The sequence below is a fragment of the Micromys minutus genome (assembly GCF_963924665.1).
Source record: "Micromys minutus genome assembly, chromosome: 24".
Lineage (NCBI taxonomy): Eukaryota > Metazoa > Chordata > Mammalia > Rodentia > Muridae > Micromys > Micromys minutus.
The window spans coordinates 19770123-19796798 of record NC_137959.1 but is presented as its reverse complement, the minus strand read 5'-3'; the positions used below and the strand labels follow the sequence as shown (position 1 = coordinate 19796798).

General features: G+C 48.7%; 1 protein-coding gene across 1 annotated transcript; it reads left to right on the top strand.

The window, feature by feature from the left end:
* Positions 1-216: 216 nt before the first annotated feature.
* Positions 217-15077, top strand: SLC38A7 (solute carrier family 38 member 7). The gene is made up of 11 exons (XM_080936863.1): positions 217-278; positions 3058-3445; positions 4640-4838; positions 5040-5184; positions 6141-6239; positions 7902-7959; positions 8192-8306; positions 9503-9650; positions 10027-10226; positions 11186-11240; positions 13474-15077. Exons 2-11 carry the CDS (start codon positions 3176-3178, stop codon positions 13574-13576), a joined length of 1392 nt encoding a protein of 463 aa, XP_080792989.1. The 5' UTR covers positions 217-278; positions 3058-3175; the 3' UTR covers positions 13577-15077.
* Positions 15078-26676: the final 11599 nt, after the last annotated feature.

Sequence of the window (26676 nt, the reverse complement as noted above, 5' to 3'; positions counted from 1 at the left end):
GAGCTATGCCTGGACCAGAGGAGCCTTCAGACTGCCTTCACTACTTACCACTGAGATTTTGCTGAGTTGCTGGCTGGGAAGGGAGATTGCATCATAAGAGGAAGAAGTCTATGGCTAGACTGGTGTTTCTGATTCTGGCCACAGCACTGGGACTATGTCCCTTGATTTCTGGATGGCAGATGTCCCAGAGCGCCTGCACTTTTCCCTTCCTTCCAGGGTTGATGTCCCCAGCTTTGTCCATCAGAAGGCACATCTTGGAAACATCCTCAGCGGCCTCGGTAACTATTCTAGGCTCGGTAACTATTCTAGACCTCGCCCTTTGCAGTGGGCTGACCTTATCAAGAGGGACGGACAGTGAGTGGTTGTGGCTGAATGATTGCCTTTGTGGGGGAGAAAATGAGACTTAAAAAAAAAAAAAAGATTTATTTGTTTTAGGTATGTGAGTACACTGTCACCGTCTTCAGACACACCAGAAGAGGGCATCAGATCCCATTACAGATGGTTGTGAGCCACCATGTCATTACTGGGACTTGAACTCGGGACCTCTGGAAGAGTATATCTCCATCCTGTGAATTTTTTTTTTTTTAACTACAGAGAATGAGAATGTTGCCATGGTTCCTACATAGAGGTCAGAGAACAACCTGACCGTTCTTTCTCTCTACTGTATGAGTCCCAGGGATCGAATGCAAGTCATCCATCAATCTTGCAAGCACTTTTACCCATTCAGCCATCTTACCAGCCCCAAAGTGGAGGTTGTTAGGGATCATATCCCAAGCCTCATTTATGGTAAATACAGGCTGTACCATGCCCAACCTGGTAATGCTTACTAATATCAGTATACTCTTCATGAGAATTTATACCATGAAAAGGCTTAGAGGGGGGCTAAAGTGACTTACCCAAGGTCATGCAGGTAGGATATGAACAGGTTAGCTTTTGGCCCTCTGAGTCTAAGAATAACCCCTCCCAAATCAGGTGTGTGTGCGTATGTGCATGTACCTGTGCTTGTGTGTGTTTTAGTTTGTTTTTTTTTTTTTAAGATAGAATTATACTATATAGCTATGTGGTCCAAGCTGACTTTGAACTCATAGAAGTCCTCCTGTCTCAGCCTCCCAAGTGCTGAGATTATAGGCATGAGCCTCCTTAGGGCATGGGCTTAAGGTTTCTTTAAGAAACATTATTCCTCTGCACTGCAGTGAGAACACTGAGGGCCGGTTTTCAGAGCTGGGCTCCTGAAAATACTTGGAGACTTAGAGAAGGGTGAATCTCCTGGTTTTCAAAGCTAACAGAAAGCCTGAAGTTAGGTTGCATGTACCCTAAGAGTGAGAATGGTTGGGTCTCTCTCCGAGTATAGCTGGCCATGGTAGGAGACAAAGGCAAGCAGACGAATGTTCTAGGAATGTTGTTATTTGGTCTCTGTTCATTCATTCATTCATTCAGTGTGTGTATGTGTCCGTGTGTGTATATCTGTGTGGGGTTCAGAGAAAACTTGAGAGAATTGTTTCTCTCCTTCCACTATGTGGGTCCCAAGAGTCAAACCTTGTCATCAGGCTTGGTGACAGGCACCTTTACCTGCTAAGCCATCTCAGCCAGCCTGGTTTTGAGTCCCAGCCACCAGTTAACTGCTGCATGGCCAAGGATGGCGTGCACAGTACCTAGGCATCTGTATCTTTGGTTGTAGTGGTCCTGCCTACTCAGTTGTGCTCATAGTAACAAACACCACATGTCTGGCCTCAGAGCCTTCTAGTCTAGCTTGGGAAAGCAAGCGTAGAACCAGCACAGAGCTAGCCCCCAAACGAATGATGGGAGGAAATGAGTCTGAGTAGTGCCAAGTCCTGTAATGGCTCCAGAAAGGACTCCGTGAGTGGCCAAGGGACTTGGGGCTGGGAATGTTCCAAACTCACAATTAAGAATTAACTTCCTGGTCCAGTGTGATAGTTCAGTGGGTATAGGTGTATGCTGCCAAGCTGATTACCAGAAGTTTTCTTCTGACTTGCACACAAGCGTACACGCAGACATAAAACAAATAAATATAATTTTAAAAATTATTTTCCTGTGTCTGGAGAGATGACTCAGCAGTTAAGAGCACTGTCTGCTCTTCCAGAGGTCCTGAGTTCAATTCCCAGCAACCACATGGTGGATCACAACCATCTGTAATGGGATCTGATGCCCTCTTCTAGTGTGTCTGAAGACAGCGACAGTGTACTCACATACATAAAATAAATAAGTCCTTTTTTAAAAATTATTTTCCTGCTGGGTTTGATGGCACATTTCTTTAATCTCAGAATTCAGGCAAAGGCAAAGGGTCACTGTGAGTTCAAAGACAGCCAGGACTACATAGAGAGAGATACCCTGTCTTTAAAAAAACAAAAACAATAGAAATTAAAACAAATCTTCCTGAGGACTGATGGAACAGGAAAAAGAAAGTTAACCTGGATTTTGAAAGGCTTTGAAAGCCCCACAGTTTGACGTCTGGGTTGCTGGGAGGCATGCTGGCCTGAAATGCATTGAAACATCCGCAGGTCTTGGTAGCAGTGGGGACTGTGTGTTCAGACAACCTGGGAAGCCTGGCGGATCTAGGTCCAGACTGTGTTGAGGCTTGCTGGCTTGGTGCTTTGATTTCGCTGAACCTTCTGATCACAGTACTGCCGCTTCAGCCGATCTAAGACATGTCTGTGACACACCTGTCCCCTGGGGCCTCTCCAGGTGCTGGGATTTTAGTGTTCCCCTCTTCTGTGTCCTTTATTCTCTTTGCAGTGCTGGCGTCAGTAGACAAGTGCCCTATCGTTGAGTCATACCCTCAGCATTTCAAACTCTTATGTTTGGGTCTTATTAGCCTCTCTGGCCTATAAGAGTGAAACAAGTTGGATGTGCAGCGGACATGTTTCTGTGTCTGCCACCCACACCGTGACCTCAGTGCAGAAGCCTGCACAGAACAGCCCTGCATCTTAGCCATGTGGCCCTCCTGCGGTGCACTTGATGAGGGCTGGTACCTCTAGCCATGTGACCTTGGAAAAGTTGTTTCAGGATAAACATAATATCCGCCTTTGTCCTATCTAGGTTGACAGGAGTTCCGGGAGATTAGAAGCCCTGAAGGGGCAGGCATCCTCCCAGCTACCCCAGGAATGAGGTCGTGAGGCAGAGCCCACAACTTTCAGAAGAAAAGTAGTCTTGGGCCATGGCCCAGGTCAGCATCAACAGTGACTACAACGAGTGGGGCTCAAGCACTGATGCCGGGGAGCGCGCCCGTTTGCTACAAAGTCCCTGTGTGGACGTGCTGCCCAAGAGTGAGGGGGAGGCGTCTCCTGGAGCTCCTGACAGCGGCTCCACTTCGACGCTCGGAGCCGTCTTCATCGTCGTCAATGCCTGCCTTGGTGCAGGTCTGCTCAACTTCCCAGCAGCCTTCAGCACTGCTGGGGGCGTGGCGGCTGGCGTCGCCCTGCAGATGGTGAGTGCGCTGGCAGAGGAGGTAGGCAGTGCACAGGGCCTCCTTTGATCTGCACGGGAGGCTTTGAATCAGAGATGAGCCTTGGGGGACATGTGTTGTCATTCTTCCCTCCCTTATAAGTGGTAGACATTACCAATCTATTTCAGAACTTTCTGTATAGCCAAGGATGACCTTTAACTTTTACATCTTCCAGCCTCCAGATCCCAGAGTCAAACCCAAGACTTCATGCACACCGGGCAAGCCCCTCTACCAACTAAGCTACATCCCCAGCCCATATTTAAGTTTTTAGGTGTTACATTGATTTCTGTAGTTATGTTTAAATAACCGCTTTTAGAATTATTGAAATGTTTATCGATGTAATGAAAAGAATGTTTGTATGGCTTCAAAATACAATGGAAAGATAATAAAATGAGGGAGGAGGGGAATCTCAGAACTAAAGAGGTTGAAGCAAAAGGACCGTCACGAGTTCAAGGCTAGCATGTACCATATATTATTATTATTATTTGGCCTGGACTACTAAGTGAGACTTTTATCTCAATAGACAACAACAATAAAACAAAACAAAAAGATTGATTTACTTATTTTATATGAGTACACTGTGGCTGTCTTCAGATACGCAGAAGAGGGCATCAGATCCCATTAGAGATGATTGTGAGCCACGCCACCATGTGGTTGCTGGGAGTTGAACTCAGGACCTCTGGAAGAGCAGCCAGTGCTCTTAACCGCTGAACCATCTCTCCAGCCCCTTGTTTGCATGTTTAAAATTTTAATGAAACACGTTTTTTTTTTTTTTTTGCTTTGTTTTTGTTGTTTTTTAAGAATGATTTTATGTGTGAATGTTTTGCCTGTAAGCGTTTGTGCACCACATGCATGCAGTACCAGTGGAGGCCAGAAGAGGGCGTCAGATCCCCCTGAGAAACTGTTATTAAGATGTTTGTTCAGCCCCCAAGTGGATGCTGGAAATTGACCCCAGGTCCTCTGAAAGAGCAGCCACTGCTCTTAACCATTGAGCCGATTCTCTAGCACCTGAAATTTATTTTTTTTTTAAATTTCAACTTGACAACATCTGGTAATCTGTTAAAATTGTCTTGCGAGATGACCTGATTGCAAACATGCTTTGGACGCTGGTATAAGAAATGCCAGCAAGGAGCTCACCGTGCCTTTCCCACACCCTCTCCTCTGTTCTGCCTGCAGGGCATGCTGGTTTTCATCATTAGTGGGCTGGTCATTCTGGCCTATTGCTCCCAAGCCAGCAACGAGAGGACCTACCAGGAGGTGGTGTGGGCTGTGTGTGGCAAGCTGACTGGTGTGCTGTGTGAGACAGCCATTGCAGTCTACACCTTCGGAACCTGCATCGCCTTCCTCATCATCATCGGGGACCAACAAGACAAGAGTGAGCCGCTCCCCAACCCCCAGTGCCCACCTCCTCTTTTTTCCCTTGTCCTGAGGGTCCTGGGGTAGAGGGGAGGGGGTGGTTCAAATGAGATTTGCCCTCTCTGCAAGTCCTGCTTCCTAGAGAGGAGTCTTAGGACCCCTTGACTTGGGAGGCCACACCCTGACTGGCCTGGCTTGACCTTCCTTCCTCCCCGTGCAGTTATAGCTGTGATGGCGAAGGATCCTGAGGGGGCCAGCGGCAGCCCCTGGTACACAGACCGCAAGTTCACCATCAGCCTCACTGCCTTCCTCTTCATCCTGCCCTTATCCATCCCCAAGGAGATCGGCTTCCAGAAATATGCCAGGTTCGGAGGTCCAAACCCAGCCTGGGCCAGACAGAGGCTCTGAGCAAAGGCAACTGGAGAGTCATGTCTGGTGGGGAACCCCCGCCCTCTCCTCCATGGCATATTGCTTAGGGAGCAAGAATTGGTGAGCCAGGGATGACCAGAGCTGGCAGGAACCTAGGCCCAGGATTTTCCTTTTCCATTTATATCAAGGAAGATTGTGGCCCTTTGCACCATTGAATGGTTGTGACCTTAATGTCCTTGTCAGAAGGCACTGGTGATGGCTGGCAGTGTAACAGCAGATGCTGGCCTGGGCATTGGTTTTCCTGGAAGCTGGGAGCTGGTGATCTTGATATTGTGAGCTTATCACGATATCAGGCTAGAGCTCAGAGAGGGCGCGGGGGAGTGAGGGAGGAAAGAGACTGGCTTCTTAGCCCCATAGCCGAACATCTCTGGAGGTTGGGCTGTTTCACACTTGACCATCTGCAGGGTTTTCTTCATGTTAATACCCCAGTGTCTGCACTCTTTGCTCTAGAGTCTAAGCTCTCAGAGGCCAGGCCCACGGTTGGCCAGCTGTGAGCCCCTGCCACACCTGGCTGTGAGCCCCTGCCACACCTGGCTGTGAGCCCCTGCCACACCTGGCTGTGAGCCCCTGCCACACCTGGCTGTGAGCCCCTGCCACACCTGGCTGTGAGCCCCTGCCACACCTGGCTGTGAGCCCCTGCCATACCTGGCTGCTCAGGCTGAGCTTGTAGCTATGCTTTGGAGCCCCGAACCTGGATGTGGCCTTTTGAGTCAGCGCATGCGCCTGTGGCCAGAAATGCTGACAAGCTCCCTCCTTCCCGTGGCAGATCTCCCTGGAGCTTGTTTCTCCTGAATCATTATTTGATGTGGTTTGGTGCCTAGAGCGAGGGTGAACACTTCTGGGGACGGAGCTGCGCTGGCACTGGGGACTCAGTGTGTCTACTTCTTGGCAGCTTCCTGAGTGTCGTGGGCACCTGGTACGTCACCGCCATTATAATCATCAAATACATCTGGCCACATAAAGAGATGCGCCCAGGGGACATCTTGACCAGGTAAGTGAGGGTCCCTGGGAAATACATGAGGTAGACACTGCTAAAGGTCTGGCTTCTAAAGTGCCCTTCTTGAGACTCACTGCTCATTTATACTAACTCTCCAGGAAGGAAATGAGAGGGCCCCTTCTGGGTTTTTTTGTTTTGTTTTGTTTTTTTGGGAGGGGAGGATGTTTGTTTTTACATGGATGGAAGAATGGCAGTCTGGGGCAGGAGGAGTCTCTCCCACCAACACTTAGCAGATGCCAAGGTGCTATGCAAAGTCCCTTGGGGAGACTACAAGGAAACTTTGCACATTCTTCTGTTACTCTTTCCAGGTTTATCAGACTGGGTACTATGTACCCCTGGCTAGGCTTAAACTCACTAGTCTGGCCTTGAGCTCCTGATCCACATCCTGACTCCACTTCTCAAGAGCAGATACACACCACCATACCTAGCTTTCCAGTCCATTTGTCTGTCTGTCTGTCTATCTATCTGTCTACCTACCTACCTACCTTCCTACCTACCTATCCATCCATCCATCCATCCATCCATCCATCCATCCATCTATCTATCTATCTATCCATCTATCTATCTATCTACCTACCTACCTACCTACCTACCTACCCATCTATTTATCTATCTATCTATTTATCTATCTATCTATTTATCTACCTACCTACCTACCTACCTTCCTACCTACCTACCCATCTATTTATCTATCTACTTACCTACCTACCTTCCTACCTACCTACCTTCCTACCTACCTACCCATCTATCTATCTATCTACCTACCTATCTATCTACCTACCTACCTTCCTACCTACCTATCCATCCATCCATCCATCCATCCATCCATCCATCCATCCATCTATCTATCTATCCATCTATCTATCTATCTACCTACCTACCTACCTACCTACCTACCCATCTATTTATCTATCTATCTATTTATCTATCTATCTATTTATCTACCTACCTACCTACCTACCTTCCTACCTACCTACCCATCTATTTATCTATCTACTTACCTACCTACCTTCCTACCTACCTACCTTCCTACCTACCTACCCATCTATCTATCTATCTACCTACCTATCTACCTACCTACCTTCCTACCTACCTATCCATCCATCCATCCATCCATCCATCCATCCATCCATCTATCTATCTATCTATCTATCCATCTATCTATCTACCTACCTACCTACCTACCTACCTTCCTACCTACCTACCCATCTATCTATCTATCTATCTATCTATCTATCTATCTATCTATCTATCTACCTACCTACCTACCTACCTACCTTCCTACCTACCTACCTACCCATCTATCTACCTATCTACCTACCTATCAACCTACCTACCTATCTATCTATCATCTGTCTGTCTGTCTGTCTGTCTGTCTGTCTGTCTATCTACCTACCTACCTATCCATCTATCTACTTATCTATAACAACTGAGAAAAGCAAAGTCCCAGTTCAGGAGCCAGGAAGTCTGGAATCTGGTCCTAGGATGGCCTCTCAGAGCCTGTCTCCTGAGTTTTAAAACTAACATGTCCTCTGGCCATGTGTGTTCAGTGTGTAAAGGCTGGTTGTTGGAGGTTGGTGGGTGAATGAAGTGAGGGCAGTGGGGACGGTTGATAGCTCTGTGGGATTAACGGATTCACATTATGTTTGCCCACAGACCAGCTTCCTGGATGGCTGTGTTCAACGCCATGCCCACCATCTGCTTTGGATTCCAGGTGCCAGCGCCAGGGTCTCTTCTGTCCCATTAGCTCAGACACACACACACACACACACACACACACACACACACACACACACGGCACTGGGAAGGGAATTCCTGGGGAAATGGATGAACCAAGGACCCCTGGCTTGCCCCTTATCCCTGGCACCTTTGCCCCCAGGGTACCTCCTTTGAGACCCGGGGATGAGGCCACTTCCCCACTATAACCATACCCTTCACCTGAACAGTGCCATGTGAGCAGTGTACCCGTCTTCAACAGCATGCGACGGCCTGAAGTAAAGACCTGGGGCGGAGTGGTGACAGCTGCCATGGTCATAGCCCTGGCTGTCTACATGGGCACGGGTGAGTACTCCCCTCCAGAGGTCAGGGTTCACATGCTCCCACTCCCTCTTAAGTTTCCAAGGTTTCTGGTCCGGCTTTCCTAGGCAAGCTCTGTTCTCTTAACTCAGATGAACATTTCTAAAGGCATTGACTTGAATTGAGCTGTCCAAGCCGGCTACCCCTCATCAGGGTAGTGCGTTCCATCTGCCTATTGGTCCTAAAGCAATGCTGACTGATTATCAGACGGTGTTCCCGTTATGGGGTTGCTACAGGGAAACATGGAACTGGCCCCAGCCCTGGTGGGATGACAGTCTTGGAGAAATAGATATGGATAAGTAATAATGACAAAAGGATCAGATGTCATCATGACACTGAAACCAGGAAGTAGGGAACGGGACTGAATGAGGGTGGTGGCATTCCCAGAAGGCTCCTTTTTGAGCATGTACCTGGAGAAGCCCACAAGGGAAAGGACAGGCTATAAAGAGCTGGATGGGGAGGAACATTCCAGAAAGAAACTGTAAATGCAGGCCTCTGGGCTGACATGGGAGGGAGGTCTGTGTAGCTGGGGTGTAAGAAGCTGGTGCCTGTGAGGCTGGACAGCCAAGGGGAAGAGGGTGGGTGCTGCCTGGAGCCTGGGAGGATGCATTTCTTTCGTGGGAAATGACCAGGCAAAGAAATCTCTGGCTTTATACAACAGGTCAGAAGGGAACTGAGAGTTACCACCCTCCTGTGATAGGGGACGAGGACAGGAGCTGCCCAGGCTAGTGCTGTCCCAGCCTCTGAAGCAACGGCAGGAAGCACAAGAGGCACAGTCCCTTCTGTCGTGGGTGCCATGTCTTGACTGGGGGGTGAATGGGGACTAGAATGGGGTGGTGAGCAAGTGAGTGGGGTGAGGGTGACTGCACGGCAAGACCACATTCTCCGAGGAGGGGACATCCGAACTGAGATCTGAGCCATCGGCGAGGTGGCAGCAGGGCTGACTGAGCAGATGGGATGGTTTATGTAGACGTTAGAAGACACCTGCAGAGGACTGTGGGGACTGGTGGGCCCACCATCAGAGGACATCCAAGAAGGCAGACTTCCTCTCTGAGGCCCAGGCCTCACCTCCCAAGCTCCTACCACATTCTTTCTGAATGATGTTGCTCGTAGCAGGAGTAGACGGTCCACCACTTACCCTCCCACGCTGCCCTCACCCTGCCCCTGGTCCTTACCCACAGGCATCTGTGGCTTCCTGACCTTTGGAGCTGCTGTGGATCCTGACGTGCTCCGGTCCTACCCATCAGAGGACGTGGCTGTGGCCGTTGCCCGAGCCTTCATCATCCTGAGTGTGCTCACCTCCTATCCCATCTTGCACTTCTGTGGGCGGTGAGCCCCTTCCCCACCCTGTCCAGAGCCCCTGGGAGCCAGCACGGTACATGGCCTTATATGGACCCAGATCTGTTGTTTCCAGAACATTCTGTAAGCCTGTAAGGATCTCCAGTCCAGATCCTTTTCTGAGCTTTTGTATGAACCCTGCTAGCCTTTTGAATGCTTCCAACTGTTCCTTTTATAAAGGGGATAATGGCACCCACATTCACATGAAGAGGCCAAGCCTTTCATAAACTTACCTGCAGCCCCTAGCAACCAAGGACAGTGCCTGGTCCCCGATGAGGACCCAGGCTCAGGGACCACACTCTGCCCATTCAGGATCTCATCCCCATGCACTACCCAAAGCACCCTGAGCCCCTCCTCATGTGAGCAGGGCTGTGGTGGAAGGCCTGTGGCTGCGGTACAAGGGGATGCCCGTGGAGGAGGACGTGGACCGGGAGCGCCGGCGCCGGGTCCTGCAGACGCTGGTGTGGTTCCTACTCACCCTGCTACTGGCTCTCTTCATCCCTGACATTGGCAAGGTCATCTCGGTCATCGGAGGCCTGGCAGCCTGCTTCATCTTCATCTTCCCAGGTACACACCCCAGGCACCATGCCCCCATCTCCGCCACCCAGCAGGACCTCACTAGTCTCAGCCAGGGACTCAGATAAGCAGTAGCCTCTGTTGCTCACTGACAGGGCTCAGCTACGCGCTGCCATCTCAGAGAGAGGCAGGTGTGCTCTGTTGTACTGATGGGATGTGAGGCCAGAGCAGCAACCCAGGGCTTGAACAACCCTTTCACCAATATCCTGTATCAGACCAGATATTCACATTGTGATTCCTAACAGTCGCAAGATTACAGTCATGAGGAAATAACGAAAATGATGCTATAATTGGTGGTCACGGTAATATAAGAAACAGTGTTGCAGCGTTAGGAAGGTTGAGAATCGCTGAGCTAGAGGAGTTCAGACCAGCGGCTGAGAAGCTCAACTATCGACAACCCATTTGAAGCCCTATAGGCTCAGGTCCAGGGTCTCTGTTTGAACCCTTCATTCAGATGTGTACATTCTTAACTCTCAGGATCTGACTAGCTTATTCCGGTCCAGAGGGAAGGAAGCCTGGTTGTGGCACCTTAAGGTTAGAGTTATGAGACCTAAGCTGACATAGGTCAGCTGCAGATCCCCAGAAGCCTGGCATGTCTGTGTGGCTACGAGTTCTGCTGGATCCAGTTTGTTTCTGTCCAGGAGCTTCCTCAAAGCCCATGCACTGGACATGGAGCGAAGGAGCCATGCCTGCTCTGGAGTAGGCAAGATAGTGTGAGCTACTACTGAGTCCCTATTCAGTATGTTCCTTTAGCTCTGAGTCCCGAGTCCTGTGCTGCCTACCATGGGAGAGCAGAGGGCAGGTGTCCAGCTGGGCAGAGGACCTGGATGTCAGACTCACTAGTAAACAGGCCTTTCTCCATCACTACCACTGCCTCTTGGCTGGGGAGGCTGGGCTGTGGGTGGAAATCCCTGCTTCTTCCAAACTCAGGATTACATCTTTCTTCCTAGGGCTGTGCCTCATTCAAACCAAACTGTCAGAAATGGAAGAGGTCAAACCTGCCAGGTAAAGCAGGCCCAGCCCAGCAGCCTTTCAGGGAGGTGAAGAGGGTCCCTAAAATAGAGAGCTAACCACTTGAAATTTCGGGGATTTCTGGGAACTGGCACACACTGTTGTTACCTCCGCACTCCACGCTTCGAGGCTGAGGTGAGGTTGCTGGGGGTGTGGAACCCCTGATGCTGTGAAACTGCTCTAAAGGAGAGAAAGAGTTTTCAGGAGCACAGCTGGTCCCAGTGGCAGGAGTGTGAGCAGAGTAGTGACTGTGACCCTCAGCCTACCTTCTCCATCATTTCTTCTTCGTCAGTCTGGGACCTCAGCCCACGGAATTGTTTGGGGCCCTGTTTAGAGTGGGGCTCCCCTCCTCTATTAAACCACTGGAAACACTCTCATAGACATACCCTAGGCAATTCCAAATCTATCAAATATGGCAGTAGCAGTAAGCTGTCACATTACAGTCGAGCCAGAGCTACATTGCAAGATACACACACACACACACAGTCTCACAAAAGAGGGTAGGAACTGGAAGAACAGCTCAATACTTATAAATGTTTGCTGCTCAAGCCTAAAGCCCAGGGTTCAGATCCCAGCACCCGTATGACAAACCGGGTACCCCACAAATGCCTGCAGTTCCAGCTCCAAGAGATCTTATGTATTCTTCTGGCCTCCACACATCATGCACTTATACTGTTCACATAACACTCATACAGACATATGCGCACACAACTAAAAAGGTTGGTACTTGGAAGTATAACTTAGTAGCAAATACTGTGCTTGTCACGCGTGAAGCCCTGGGTTCAACACCCTAGTATTGCTCCCCCGAATTATGGGGTTTTAGTGTAGTTTTGTAATGGGTAAGCTGAATTACTAATACATTCATGTCCTAGTTAAAGGCTTTAGAAGAAAAAGTGGGAGTCGCATACCCCTAATTAGGCATATCCCTAATCTTGGTACCTGGAAGCCTGGGGCAAGAATATTTCTAGAGTACAAAACCAGCCTGGGCTATGAGTTCAGGCTAGCCTGGGCTATGAGTTCAGGCTAGCCTGGGCTATATATTTAGCCCTTTTCTCAACAAAAAAAAAAGACAGGGTGAATTTCTTCTCTCATAGCCTACTCTCCACTTACCCTTCTAAGACATCTCTGTTTTCCCTATAGGCTATAACCTAAACTGCTTTTGTGCATGTATGTGTCTGGCTACACAGAACTAGGCAGTGTACACGGACATAGGGGTTCGTGTTAGATTTTGTTGTTTGAGGTTGGAGGGTTGCCAGGCGTTTAAAGCCAGCCTGGACTTCAGAGTGAGAACTATAAACCGTCTGACAAGGGAAAACACATCACTTCTATATATGTATGTTTTCCTGGATAACAGTTGGGTGGGGGAGGGTCTCATGCCTTAAGAAAAATTATTCCAGGGTTGGGAATGTAGTTCAGTGGGCTAGTACTTACTTACAATATACAGGGCCCTGGGTTCAATCCCTAACATGACAGAAAAGGGAGAAAGATGGGGTAGGGTTGGGGGGGAAAGAAGAAAGAAAGGAAGGGAGAGAAAATAAATTTATTCCATAACAATACTTATATTTTAGTACTTGGGAGACTGAGACAGGAAGGCAATGAGTTCCAGGCCAGCTAAGATAATACAATGCAACCTTACCTAAAAACACAAAGTATAAAAATTATTCATTATAAAAATAGACGTATCTTAAGAAAATTTTTAAAAACTCACCCTTCATCACAATACCAGTGACAATCCACAGGGGGGTTTTGTTACACATAGTTGCAGGTATCTGCCTTCTGTTTCGTTTCTTTTTTATTTTTATTATTTTAAGTTCTCTCTCCCCCCCCCTCCCTTCCCGTCTTCTTTCCCCTCCCCCCCTCCCGATCCCCTGGAAGGGCACTCACTACGTGGCCTAAACCACCAAGCCATCTCTCCAGCCCCTGCCCTCTTTGTTTCTCTCTGAGTGAAACATCTCATTCCCTGTCACTTGTTTTTCCCTAAGCATCTTCCCATTGGGAGACTTGCATTCTGTGGTCGTGGTTCCCTCCTCAGCATTAGCCCTCTAGGTCTTGGTCTCCTTAACAGTGAAGTAGGGTCACATACCTTTGTGTGGGAACATCCTTAGGAAGACTGAAGCGTCTTGCCTACAGAAGTGGGGTGACTGATTATATTGGCTGTTACAGATATGAGTCTGAAGAAATATGAAAAAAAAATGACTGAAACAATCTCTTGTCCTCTGCCCTACAGCTGGTGGGCGCTGGTCAGTTATGGAGTCCTTCTGGTCACTCTGGGAGCCTTCATCTTCGGCCAGACCACGGCCAATGCCATCTTTGTGGACCTCTTGGCCTGAACTCTGCCTCTCCAAAAACATGTGAACAGAGCCATCTCTCAGAGCTGTGTGGCTGCCAAAGTCCCACATTCTGTTCCAGCTAGGGAGATGACATGTGGACACCTTTTCCCGTGGACAGTCATGAGACAATCAACCGCAAATCTGTGGACAGCTCCCGCCCAGCTGCCTTGTTTCCCGATGGAGGTCCCATATCACAGGAGCTTCCCCTTCATCCCACTCTCAACTTCCAGCCTTTGGGACTTGTGAATGGAGAGGGTCAGTGGGTCTCAGAAAAGAGAGCCTATTCTGACCTCCCTCCGGTAAAAGAACAAAAATATGTCTACAGAGCATGTCTGGACTGTGCTCAGTACCTCGGGGCTTAGTGCCTGCCTGTGTCTCTCAGAAGCCAGTGCCAGCTTTTCCTGGGACCCGGCAACTTCCAAAGGAGACTCTGATATCATTTAGATGTCCATTCCCCTCTTGGTCCCCATGAGTCTCTGGTAGCTTCCCAAGTCTTTAGGGTCCAAACCTAATGATCCGTGTTGGGTATGCTTCCGCTGTGTCCCCAGACATCAACAAGTCTAATGTTTACAAATGGTGCGAGCCTGGCTCCAGAGCTAGGGTCTGCCAGGCCACAGTGCTGTGAGCACTCCTCCGTTAGCTTTTTGCATGGGCAGCGGGTCTGTTGTCTTTATCAGATTCCAGATAGCCTGTCTTTTCAGAGGTTCAGAGTAGGACCCTTTAGACCATCCTTCCAGGCTGGGCTGCCCAAGGTTCAGGCGAAGTTCCAGCTTTGCTTCTCCAAGCCTGTCCTCTCTCTCTTACCCTGTTAAACCCAGCCCCAGAACCCAAAAGGAAGTTAGACTGGGGATATTTCCTTACTGTCTTCATCTTCCCCCATTCCCACACTCCCTCTCCCCCAACCCTGCCTCTTCTCTTTCTTCACGTGTGGGTTTTGTTATTTGGCAGGGGAGGGTATAGCACCAGACCATCACACCAGCTTGCCTGGCTCCACACATCTGTCAAGCCCGGCCTCAGTGCCTGGGAATCCCACTGAGTCCTACACATCCCAGGTGCGGTCAGCCTACACACTTCTCTATTTTGGCTGCCTTAACCTCGAACCTACCCCTGCTCCCATGTACAGAACTGGTTTTTCTAAATCTAGTCTGTCTAAAACACCTATCCTAGGAGCAAAAGGGACCCTTCCCAATAGACCCCAGCCCCCACTCAGGTCAGCCCTGCCTCAACAGGAGGCTCAGTGTCCATACATACTTTCCTTTCTGGTCCTGGTATGCTGTTTTCCCCCAGCCTCCAAAGCTGCCTTTCAGGGTAGCCAATCATAAAGCTGGGTGTGGCATAGAGACAGGCCTGCTGGGACAGTTGGCTAGAACCCAGCTTCAGCTTGACCTCAGGACCCCCTTCCTCTCCTTTGCCCTCTGTATCCAGTTTCTTGCTGGTTCTTTTCTCCTCAAGGCACACTTGGAGAAGTGAAGATGGTTAATAAAGGGACTTAGCTGCTAAACTGTGTCTCCTTTATCTTGTGCTTGGGACAGAGTCTAGGCCACAAATATGTAGACAACACTTGACTGTCCACAACCAGGAATGGCACCAGTGGGCTCTCTTGCCAAAGCAAGAGTCATTTCCTTTTAGCCTCCCTCCCCTGAATTATTTTTAGAGTTATTTATTTTATTTGAGTACACTGTCGCTGTCTTCAGACACACCAGAAGAGGGCATCAGATCTCATTACAGATGGTTGTGAGCCACCTTGTGGTTGCTGGGAATTGAACTCAGGACCTCTGGAAGAACAGTCAGTGCTCTTAACCTTGAGCCATCTCTCCAGCCCCTTCCCCTGAGTCTTCACACCTTGACTGGAGAAGGTCTCTTCTGGATGCTGCTTCTGTCCTAACTCAAGCTCTCCCTCTGTCCCTGCATCTTTGCATCCTCTGCCAGCTGCTGGTCCATAACCATCAAGCTCCTCAGCATCCACCGGGTTTACAAGAGGCAAGGCAGGCCCTGCTTGGCTGGATACAGAGTCAGGCACTGCATTCAACATGCCAAGAAAGTGACAGACAGACTAGCTTTGTCCTAGCTGGGCAGACAGACAGATGCTAAGCAGTCATTCAAGTCTAGTTGAAAGTTCCAGGAAGGGAAAATGGAGTCACTGTGTCACTGGAACAAAAAAGCCAAGATCATCAACTTAGAGACAGTTATCTTGGCTCACAGTTTTGGAGGACTTGGTCTGTGACTTCTTGGCCTTGATGCTTTGGATGATGACAAAAATCATGGCAGGCACATGTGGCTAAGAAGAAAATAAAAAGGAATATTGTGGCGCATGTGTAAGCCGCTACTCAGGTGCTTGGGACAGTGAGACTTCTGGTCTTAGTACACAAAGTAACTCAGTCTAACAAACAGAAAAGTCCAGAGTTCTGATAAGTCTCTCAAGGGACCCATGACCCTGTGACCAAATTTTCCTCCACTTAAAGTCCTCCATGACTTAAAGGTTCCATCTTTAGAACCACAGGACAGAGCAGGAATTTTTAACCAAAGGGTCTTTGAGGGTAGGGGTACATTTTGGCTTCACATTGCAGAAGCCATAGGATCTGCCTAAGCGGTCCCAGGAGGACTTCCTTAAGGAGGTGGTCTGGCCCTGACCCTTGAGTAGAAATTAGCTAGAGAGAGGTGGGGGACATTTTTCCGGGCGGTGAGCACTGTATGCATGGAGGTCCTAAAGTAAGAGAACTACAGCTTAAAGAACTAAGAAATTGACTGGAGAGACCTCTCAGAGGTTAAGAGCATTGGCTGTTCTTTCAGAGGTCCCGAGTTCGATTCCCAGCAGCCCCATGCTGGCTCATAACCTGGTACCCCCCTTCTGGCTTGTAGGCACACATGCAGACAGAACTCTGTATACATAATAAGTAAATAAAAACTAAAGAAGTGGTCAATGTAGGTGAACCTTGCCTGGGTGTGGAGAGCAGCCAAGATGAAGCTAGAACACTCTGGATGTAACTGTAACTCTACTTTAGGGTGAGTCTAGATGCCACAATCCTCAGATGAGGGAGGAAACTTGGTCTCCAAAGAGGAAGCACTTCAAATGGGCTAGTGAGGCTGAACAGCTTTGGGCCTTCACTCCAGGCCCCTCCCTCTTGCCTGGGAGGCCATGTTCTAAAGAATGAGTTTTTCTCCCCACGAACAAAGCACAAGAAAGGTAACACTCATGCCAGCTAACACAACTCACACACCCATGCCTCATACTAGAATTGGCCCCATCTTAATCAGTGCCTTCCCATCGTGGATGCCAGTCCTGACCCATAGAAACCAGGTACCCAGCATCCGTTGGAATCTCACATCTTGCTGAAGCTTTATTGCATCAGCTGCATCTGTGTGCACAGCTCTCAAGGAGCCAAGGCTCAGCAAGAGAAGTTAAATCATTAGCTGAGGTTACACAGGGCACCGTGGAGCCAGACAGCTTTCTTATCATGTATAAGTCAACAAGGAACCAGGGTGCACCCTCAGCCAGTTCGCCGACCTCTGACCCCACAGAGCAAGCCAGGAACTCACAGCCCCCATTCAGGCAAGCACATCAGACCTCTGAGCCCACGTCTTCTCCCAGCCACTCCACATCAGGAGATCCGTTCCCCGCTGGCTAGAGGCCTGAGCAAGGTATTCACCTCCTCCGGCTTATTTACCTAAAAGGAACACAGTCACTGACCTCATTTGCATAACTCCTCGCTGGACCGAGGTGACTCATCAGGACAATGCCTGAGGGTTGGAGATGTCCCGCCTAGAGCCCTTGCAAGGGTTCTGACAGGAAGGGGAGGGATGTGAGACAGAGCCCCCGGGGACTGGACTGACAAGAAACAGACCCAGACCGGGAGTAGGGGTGGGGATGAGATGGGGGACGACAAGGGGATGAGAAAGGAAGGAAATGAAAAAGTAGGCCACATTTCTTTCTGTTTTGTCTCAGGACAATGCACAAGATGCACGCTTGTTGGACTTAAGACTATTTCTTGCACTCAAATAAATATGCAAACAAGTCATAAGTAAAAAGCCACCTGGGCTCTCTAGGCTATTTCCGATTCAGATTCAGCAGGTCAGAAGGGGTGGGGGGAGGCTAACACTCCCATGAGGCCATGCTCCTACTCTTGATAAAGATGAACCGAGGGGTCCGGTGGGTAGAACAGTCTTGGGCCTCAGACCAGACATGGGTAGATTCCCAAAGTTGTATCTTTATTCTCTATTCACTTCTCTGAGCATTCTTCTGCTGAGTTATGGCGGGAGTTGGGGAGGGTGTGCCACCTTATAGGTTACGATTTGAAGTATGAGAGACTAGTGAATGTAGAATGTCTGCCTAGCAGACAGATACCGTGTTCCTCTGCAAGGAAGTGGGCAGCTGCAGTTCCTCCTCCGGCCGATAGAGGTCGCTCTTGCGTCATGGAGTTGGAGAGTTGTTCTCAGGAAGACTCCAGGTCAGTAGAGTCGGTAATGGTTTGTAGGTTGTGTAGTACACACCTGAGTGATACCCTTTTACTAGGGCAGGGCCACCTCGACGCCACAGATTCAGTCTGATGTGAAAACCAGACTAATCATACAATTCCAGAACCTAAATGTGGAGGTGTAATGCAGTTTCTCAGTTTCTTCTCAGGAGGATACAGGCGCTCACCCGACTGGCTGAGACAAGAACTCAGGCCACTATCCTAGCCCTGTCCCCAAAGCAAGATGGGACTTTGTAGGTCTCAAGCGCCTCTGTGATCCGGTGGGAGCCGGGCTGAGAACGGGCTTTTGTGGGTCGGTTTTGAACTTCTGAGACAGTGTTTTACTGCAGCCCGGGCTGACCCGGACATGGCAGTCCTACTGCACCAGTCTCGACCCCAGAGTGTTGGGATTGCGGTAGGAGCGCACCACGCCTGGCTGAGAGTACAATTTGTGTCAATTTCCTCACTGTCTGTCCGGCTCTCCCACACCCCCGGGAAGTCAGGTTCACAAGAACCCCCATTTCAGGCCCTTCTTCTACGGAGTCCACCCAGGCCCTAAATTCCTTCATTCTTTTGTTTCTCCTTTGTAAAAATGTATTCTTTAATATATTACATCCTAACTGCAGCCCCCCTCTCTCCCCTCCCTCCAGTCTCCCTCTCCCCTATTGTGACACTGGTGGGTAGAATGACTCAGTTGACAAAGACAAGTCATCCTCAGCCTGGAGAAGAATTTGTTTCCGGGTCAAAGGTAGTAGTTGGGTTTGATCAGGTGGTTGAGAAGCAGCAATTATCACCCTGTGGGTCTTGACCCCTGGAAAACATACTCCTGATAGTCTTGGGAACTGGGCCACCACTCAGTGGCAAGTAACAGCTATGAAGTAGCAATGAAAATAAATTTATGGTTGGGGGGGTTCCTAAGACCACGGGAAATAAGTGTTTTCTAATGGCTGTGACCCGCAGGTTGAGAACTGGCTCAGCGGGTAAATTTACCACACACACCTGGTGATCTGAGTTCAATCCATGGAACCCATGCAAAGGCAGAGGAAGAAAATGACCCCACAAAATAATAATAATAATAATAATAATAATAATAATAATAATAATAATAATAATAAATTTTATTTATTTATTTATTTATTTTTAGTTGTTTTATTAACAACTCCACAAAGTTGTCCTTGCTCACATGCACACACATCACCCTCCCTACACACACAGAGATTTTAAAAGTTAAATTGTGAGTGTTAGGAGCCTTTTCTGATGTCACAGAGACTTGATCAGGCATTTCTTTCCCTTTTTTTTTTTTTTTTTTTTTTTAACTTAGCAAGGAGCTTCTTGATTTTTTTTTTTTTTTTTTTTTTAATACAGAAACCACTCTTTTTGGAACTGGAACCCGCTGGCCCTAAAAGGCTGAAGAAGGACTGGGAGAAGAGGTGGGGCTGCTTCTTTGTTTAGTTTGCTTTCCTTTGTTCTTTTGTTGGGATTTAGACTCAGGAAAAGCGCCTGAGGTGCTTATTTAACATACCAAAGTCCACCTGGCTCCCAGGTTCTCCCAGGAAAACCTCAACCTCTACCTGCTACCAGTCAGGGATGGCACACCCCAGCCTCTTGCACTGAACTTTCCAGCCAAGGGCTGGGCTTCCCCTCCCCCATAAGCTCATCCCTGCATAATTCAGACAGCTCTTCCTACCACCATCCCTCTGCAGTTTCTCTCTCCCAGAATACTCTTCCTTTCTTTCTCTGTCTCCCTCCCCAGGGTGACTTCTCTGACCTTGGTCCTCTTGCTTCCCTGCCTTTATACACTTTAATGTGCCTTGAATTTTCACCGGTGAAGAATAACTTACCACCTTTACCATTTCTTCTCATTCATGATGAAAACGTTCCTGAGAACTCGATCCAGCCTAACAAGATTTATTATGTAGAATCCTGCCTGCATGTACCCTTGCACACCAGAAGAGGGCATCAGATTCCATTACAGATGGTTGTGAGCCACCCTGTGGTTGCTGGGAATTGAACTCAGGACCTCTGGAAGAGCTGCCAGTGCTCTTAACCTCGGACTCATCTCTCCAGCCCCAGCCCAACCTTCTTAAAATGAAAGGCAACTGAAGATCACTTACCAAGGTCACAGCAGTTGGTGGCAGCCTGGCAGCCAGGCCTCCAGACCTGCAGTTCAAATGTTTGATCTCTGACAGCTCACTACTGACATTTGAGTGTCTGTTTCCTCATCTGTCCCTGATGATCATTCCGGGAGGTGGGAGAAAGGGGGAGCCCTGGGACACACACCCCTCCAAAATAGTAGAAGTTTGACAAGGAACAGACGTTCAGAAAAAGCACAGAATAGAAGCTGTCTCTCCTTGGCAGCCCATCATACAACCCACCCCTCCTCCATTTCCCAGTCTTCTCCGGCTTGAACTGTGTACATGGGAAAAAGACTCAGGGGAAAGAAAGCAGGAGGGGCTATGGTAGGACTTTCTGGGGGAGTTCAGCTCATAGGCCTTCACAGTTAAAAGCCAGTCTCATCAAAGGGACTCTGCCCTCTCTAAGCATCACACAAACAATGAGTTTTCACTCAACTCAGCCACTCAGCAGGGGAAAAGGCACTTCCCTCTGACCCCTGCCAGACTCTCCCGGCCCTGAGAGCTCTATCTGCTCCACTAGGGGAAGAGATTGCTTCAAAAGAAGGGAAGGGAGGGGCTGGAGAGATAGATGGCTCAGTGTGTAAGAGGACTTGCTGTTGGTCATATAGGGTTTGGTTCCTAGCACCTACATGGTGGCTCACAATCATCCGTGACTCCAGTTCCAGGGAACCTGATGCCCTCTCCTGGCTTCCCTAGGCACCGGGCACACATGTGGTATGTTGACATACATGCAGGCAAAACACCCATACACATAGAATAAAATGTAATAGAGAGAGGGGTGAGGAGGGAAGGGATTGAGAATTAGCTCAATGGTAGAGGGCTTCCTTAGCTTCTGCTGTAGTGCTCTGGGTTTGGTTCCCAGCAAAACACACACACACAAACACACACACACATACACACACACATGGGGGGGTGCGGGGGGAGACAGACAGACAGACAGACAGAGAGAGAGAGAGCACAAGCCAGATTCCCCAAATCAAATCCCTATAGTGTCCTGGAATGAGCCCCAAGAACTGGGTCAGTTCCGCATAGAGCACACATGTGAGACTTTCTCAGAGAAGTGGAATGGTGTTCTCATGAAGGGAAGCTCCAGGGAGGCAGTTCCACAGCCCTACTGCCTCAGGACTTCCACAAAAGGACCTCCAGTCTTTGCAGCAAATCTTCCTTCAATTTGAATGCTGGGACCAAAGTTCTTTGTGGACAGAGCCCTAGCTCCCAGCTGTACCGACCTCCATGACCTCAGGGTGTTTCTCATCAGTGAGGCAAGATGGTTAGAGTCCCTGGTTCCTTCTGAAAATACATAAAAACCTCTTGCCCTCCCCCAAGACCCAGTTTTTAGAAATGTCTTCTTAAGTGCTCTCTCTCTCTCTCTCTCCCTCTCCCTCTCTCTCTCTCTCCCTCTCCGTCTCCCTCTCTCTCTCTCTCTCTCTGTCTCTGTCTCTCTCTCTCTCTCTCTCTCAAGGATCAGCTGCCTTTTGAAGTTTATCTTTTAGAGATTAACTGCCCACAGAAGTCAACTAGGAAAACCTCCCTTCCTGAACACTCCCTAGTCCCAAGTTACAGGACAAGGTCACACCTGGAAGGGTGACAGCCAAAAATGCTGACCAAAACCAAAACCAGACTCAAGCCCAGTTAATCAGCATGGATACTTTCCATGTCTGGGTCTCCCTTAGAGCCACCGGGCTGCAACTCTCGCCAGCCTACACCAAGTAGATAAGTTGTACACAGCCCACATTCCAGAAGCAGCTGCTTTTCAGACTCGAGACAGCTGAAGTGCCCATGGGACCTATGGGCTTCCCTTGAAGAATTGTAAGAAAGATATAATGATATAATTAGGGAACTGGGTAAGTGTCATTGAAAGGCAAGAGCCTACGGTCTTCTGACACTCTAACATGTTCCAAAAAAACGGTCACCATGTCCCTTTTACATGCAGTCAGTGACTTCATTGGAAATTGTGTTGTCCTCTATCTCTGACAGATTCTATTGTCCTTGGTGACCTCTCCCAGTTCTTCAGATGCAGGCCACCTGAAGTAGTAGTCCTTCTGAACTTGCATTTCAAAAAGAACAACTGAGAAGAGAGAAATGGGGGAAGGGTAGGTAAAAACAGATTGAAAATAAGAAGGCATTGCCTAGTTCTTCAGGAGCCTGAGGGCCTCCTGAGTTCAGATGTTCAAGGTCAACTTGGCCTTATAGGGAGACCTGTGTGAAGAAAAAAAACAAACAAAACAAAACAAAAAGCAGGGAAGAATGACACATTCCAGTAATCCCAGCACAACGGAGGCTGAGCAAGAGGATCGTGAGTTCAAAACCAGCCTGGTCTTTATAGCATGACCTTGTCTTAGGGGGAAAAAAAATGAAAATCCAAGTCAGGTGTGGTGACACGTGCCCTTAATTCCAGCACTAAGGACTCAGAGGCAGGCATATCTCTGTAAGTTCGAGGACAGCCTGGTCTATCTACATAGTGAGTTTGAGGACAGCCAGGGCAAATAGTGAGATCCTGTCTCAAAAACATAACAACAACAACAAATAATAATAATAATAATAATAATAAAGACATACAAACAAAAATAACAAAACCAAAAAAAAAAAAAAAAACCAACAACAACAACAGAAATCTAGAAGTCTGGCTTGAGAAATGTGGATGTCTGGGTCTGGTAGCTGGTTCTGGTTCTCATTCCTTTTGGACGTCACTATCAAGAGTTGGATGGACTCCGGCTCTCCAGGTCACTGTAGCTCCAACCCAGAAGCTTCCCCCAGGCCTGTGCCCTATCTGGTTTCTGAGAGCCTCTGTCTAGAGCTCAGACCAAGAAAGGAAATAGGACTGACCAATACTGTGGGACAGACAGGCCTTTCAACCACACCAGGAACTTTGGCAGTCCTGAGCTCCCAACTTCTTACCCTCTTTCCTGGCTAACAGAAGCCCAAAGATAAGCTGCTCTGACCTTTAGGGCCAAGCCCCTGGGACACTGATATTTAGCATGAGATAACCTCTGGGTGTCCAGTTGATGGTTAATGCTAGGTTCTGGACCTCAAATAACCATAATCAAGTAACTGGTCTGCTTAACTGAATACCCAACTAATGTGAATTAACCTCCTAACCTGTCCTGAGACTGAAGGGAACACTTTCTTCCTTTTCTACTCTCACAACAGGCTGGCACCAGATGTGTGGGAGTTTCAACAGGCATACTGATTTCAAACAATCCAATTCAGTTCTGACCTTAGGCACTCTAAGGTAGTAACATCCAAATCCCGGAGGGTGAGGGTCCATCAAGACAGACTGGCCCTTCACTTCCAGGGCCAAATGGAAGTCCCACGTTGTTTATCTGCTGAATGGACCAGCTGTTAACTACAGCTCCCTTAGTTAATTTGCTACAGTGTTGTTGAGAGAACTGCAACATTTTACTTACATCGGCTGGATACTTTATTTAAAACGTTTTAATTGACTCCTTGAGTTTCATAACATGGACCCCAGTAGTGCTCAGATCCCTGTCCAGTCCCCTCATTCCTGCAACCTCCCCCGCAAAATAAAACACAGATACACAAACAACAACAAAACAAAGCATAGAAAACATCTCATGGGGCTGGAGAGATGGCTCAGCGGTTAAGAGCACTGACTGCTCTTCCAGAGGTCCTGAGTTCAATTCCCAGCAACCACATGGTGGCTCACGACCATCTGTAATAGGATCCAGGGTCGTCATCTGGTGTCTGAAGACAGCGACAGTGTACTCATATATAAAAATAAATAATATCGTAAAAAGAAAACATCTCATCATGGAAGCTGTAGCCACAGTGTGTCCCACAGTATATCCCTGTCCACACATCTTCACTTGCAATTGCAAGGTCTCATTGGTCTGGTTCAAGGTCTCTGGCTTCTGTGACACCATCAATCTTGGATCTTGGATCCTCATCTGGATTTACACAGTTATTGCCCTGTGTCATCCTGCAACTCTGGAACAGCAAAACTGGCACTTTCACCTGTCCAAACCATTTACAGATTATACAGGTTCTTGGGTGGGCCAAGTCAGAGCCCTGGATCTGAGCTGGAGTAGTAGCTGAGGCTGGCTCTCTCTTACCTACACCACCAAGGCAAGCTCTCTAACACTGCTCCCACGAGGCTACCCAGTACCGCTGTCAGCAGGAGGCTGGGTCGTGCCCTCCAGGCTCATCCAAACCCCACTCCTCCAGCTCCAGTTGACTGTGCTGCCCAGTCAAGGTGTGGGGCCCACTCTCCCAAGTGCTGCAGCCTGAGAGGGGCTTGGCTCAACAGGACCAGCTCCACTGTGTGGCCCGGAACAGATAGATGTAGGACAGACTCTCCATAGAGCTACTGTCAGAGAGGGGCGGGGCTAGCTTTCTTGCTCTCTTGCCCCCAGGGCCAGCTCTCTCTGCTCCTGCAGGTCCCGAGGGAGGAGGGGGAGATGGCCAGGCCGGTTCTCCTGTGCCTCTCCACCAAGGCCAGTTTAACTGTGCTGCCCAGGCCTGGAGCAGAGTCTGCGCTCTCCGCTCTCTCCAGAGTTTCTGCCAGCCGGGGTAGAACCAGCACAGCCATTCTCATGACTCAGGGTTCAGCTCTCTGGTCTGTCTCAGGTGGCAAGGGGTAGAGGGGATCCCCTGGTACCCACGACACACCCTCGCAGAGGAGTGTTCAGCAGACATGAATATTTGCATTGTAAATAAATCTGAAGAGTATTAATCCAAGAGCAGAGACCACCTAAACACTGGGCTTTTGTGACCGAATAGGTCCTATGCCATGAAGTGGAATCAGCAGCGCTGGTTACTTACTTTGTCAACTAACTTCATACGAGCTAGGGTTACAAAAGAGAAAATTGAGAAAATGCCGCAATATCAGCCTCTAAGCTGGGTGTGGTAACACAGGCCTTTAATCCCAGCACTTCAGGAGAAGCAGTCAGGTTTCTGTGAGTTCAAGGCCAACCTAGTCTAACATAGTGAGATCCAAGACAGCCACAGCCTGGGATAAATTTTTTTTTTAATTAGCCTGTACCTGGGGGGGGGGGTATTTTCTTGATTAGTGACTAATGTGGGAAGGCCCAGCCCACTGTGAGTGGTGTCACCGTTGGGCAGAAAGGTTTAGGATTTATAAAGAACCAAGCTGAGCAACCCATAGGAGCAAGCCAATAAGCAGTACCCCTCCTTGGTTTCTGCTTCAGTTCCTGCATCCAGGTTCCTGCTGTTTGCTTTCCTTCCTTGGCGACCCTCAGTGATGACTGGGGTAAGGATACATAAGCCCAGTAAACTCTTTCTTCCCAGTGTTGCGTTTGTTCTTGGTGCTTTATCACAGCAATAGGAAGCAGTTAAGGCAGTCTGCTAGCTACCCAAGGATGCAGTGTCAGCCACTGTCTTTTGCTGTAACCCTAGGGCAGCTGAGGCCCAGGCAAGCTTTCTCGTGGTATCTTGGTGCTATGGTATCTCATGGGTTGCTATTGCTGCACATATCATCATGACCAAGAAGCAAGTTCATTCATTCAGCCTACACTTCCACATGGCTGTTCATCACCAAAGGAAGTCAGGGCAGGAACTCACACAGAGCATCAGCCTGGAGGCAGGAGCTGATGCAGAGGCCGTGGACGGATGCTGCTTACTGGCTTGCTTCCCATGGCTTGCTCAGCCTGCCTTCTTATAAAACTCAGGACTGCCAGCCCAAAAGTCAATGGGCTGGGCCTCCCCCTTGATCACTAGTTGAGAAAATGCCTTACAGCTGGATCTCATGGAGGCATTTCCTCAAGGGAGGCTCCTTTCTCTGAGATGACTCCAGCTTGTGTCAAGTTGACACAAAACCAGCCTGTACATGGTGCTATATGGCTGAATGACAGGGTTGGCTGATGTCTGTGGAAGGGACTGAGACAGGACTTTCTGGATGTAAGTGTTGTTCGGTGGGGCAGGAAGGATTGAAGCCATCAATTTTAGTTTTGCTTTGATGACCCAAGTCATAGCTATGGTGAGGGTCTGAAGAGTTCTGCTTAGCTTAGTGCTGTAAGTTGAATTAGAATCGAGGCAGACTGATACTTTCAGAGAAAGCTGGGTGCATTTCAAGTCCTGGGTCTGAGTTAATGTCAGTCTAGGCAGACACCAGCTCCTTACATCCCAGTGATTTTTTTTTCCCTGACCCCTTTCCTGATGGACCTATTAGAACTAAGTGAGTACATTCACAGATTGGAGTCCCTAAGTTTTCAGAGTCAGTTCACATGCTTGGTGGATGGGAGACTAGACGGGTCCCATGTCCATATCCAACGCATCATGGCTGTTTCTTAAGGTACTCAAGCCTCAGTCTCCTCACCTAGGAAATGTGTAGTCGTGGTGATGTTGTGGAGATTCAAACAGAAGGGGAAGAAGTTCAGTCTAACGTGTAGCAGGAGTTCAAATGTAGGATCTGTCATTGCACTAGGTAAATGAACTTAGAGAAATCAAGCCAGCTTTTCTCCTATTGGTGTCGATACGAAACAACCAAACAAAGAAAATACCTCTGAGGCTGGAAAGAGAACCTGGCAGTTAGCTT

Excerpts from the sequence above, each read along its gene's own strand:
- SLC38A7 (XM_080936863.1), top strand. The coding sequence starts at position 3,176 with ATGGCCCAGGTCAGCATCAACAGTGACTACAACGAGTGGGGCTCAAGC. Across the intron at positions 5,185-6,140 it reads GGCTTCCAGAAATATGCCAG|CTTCCTGAGTGTCGTGGGCA; the intron begins GTTCGGAGGTCC and ends ACTTCTTGGCAG. Across the intron at positions 6,240-7,901 it reads CCAGGGGACATCTTGACCAG|ACCAGCTTCCTGGATGGCTG; the intron begins GTAAGTGAGGGT and ends GTTTGCCCACAG.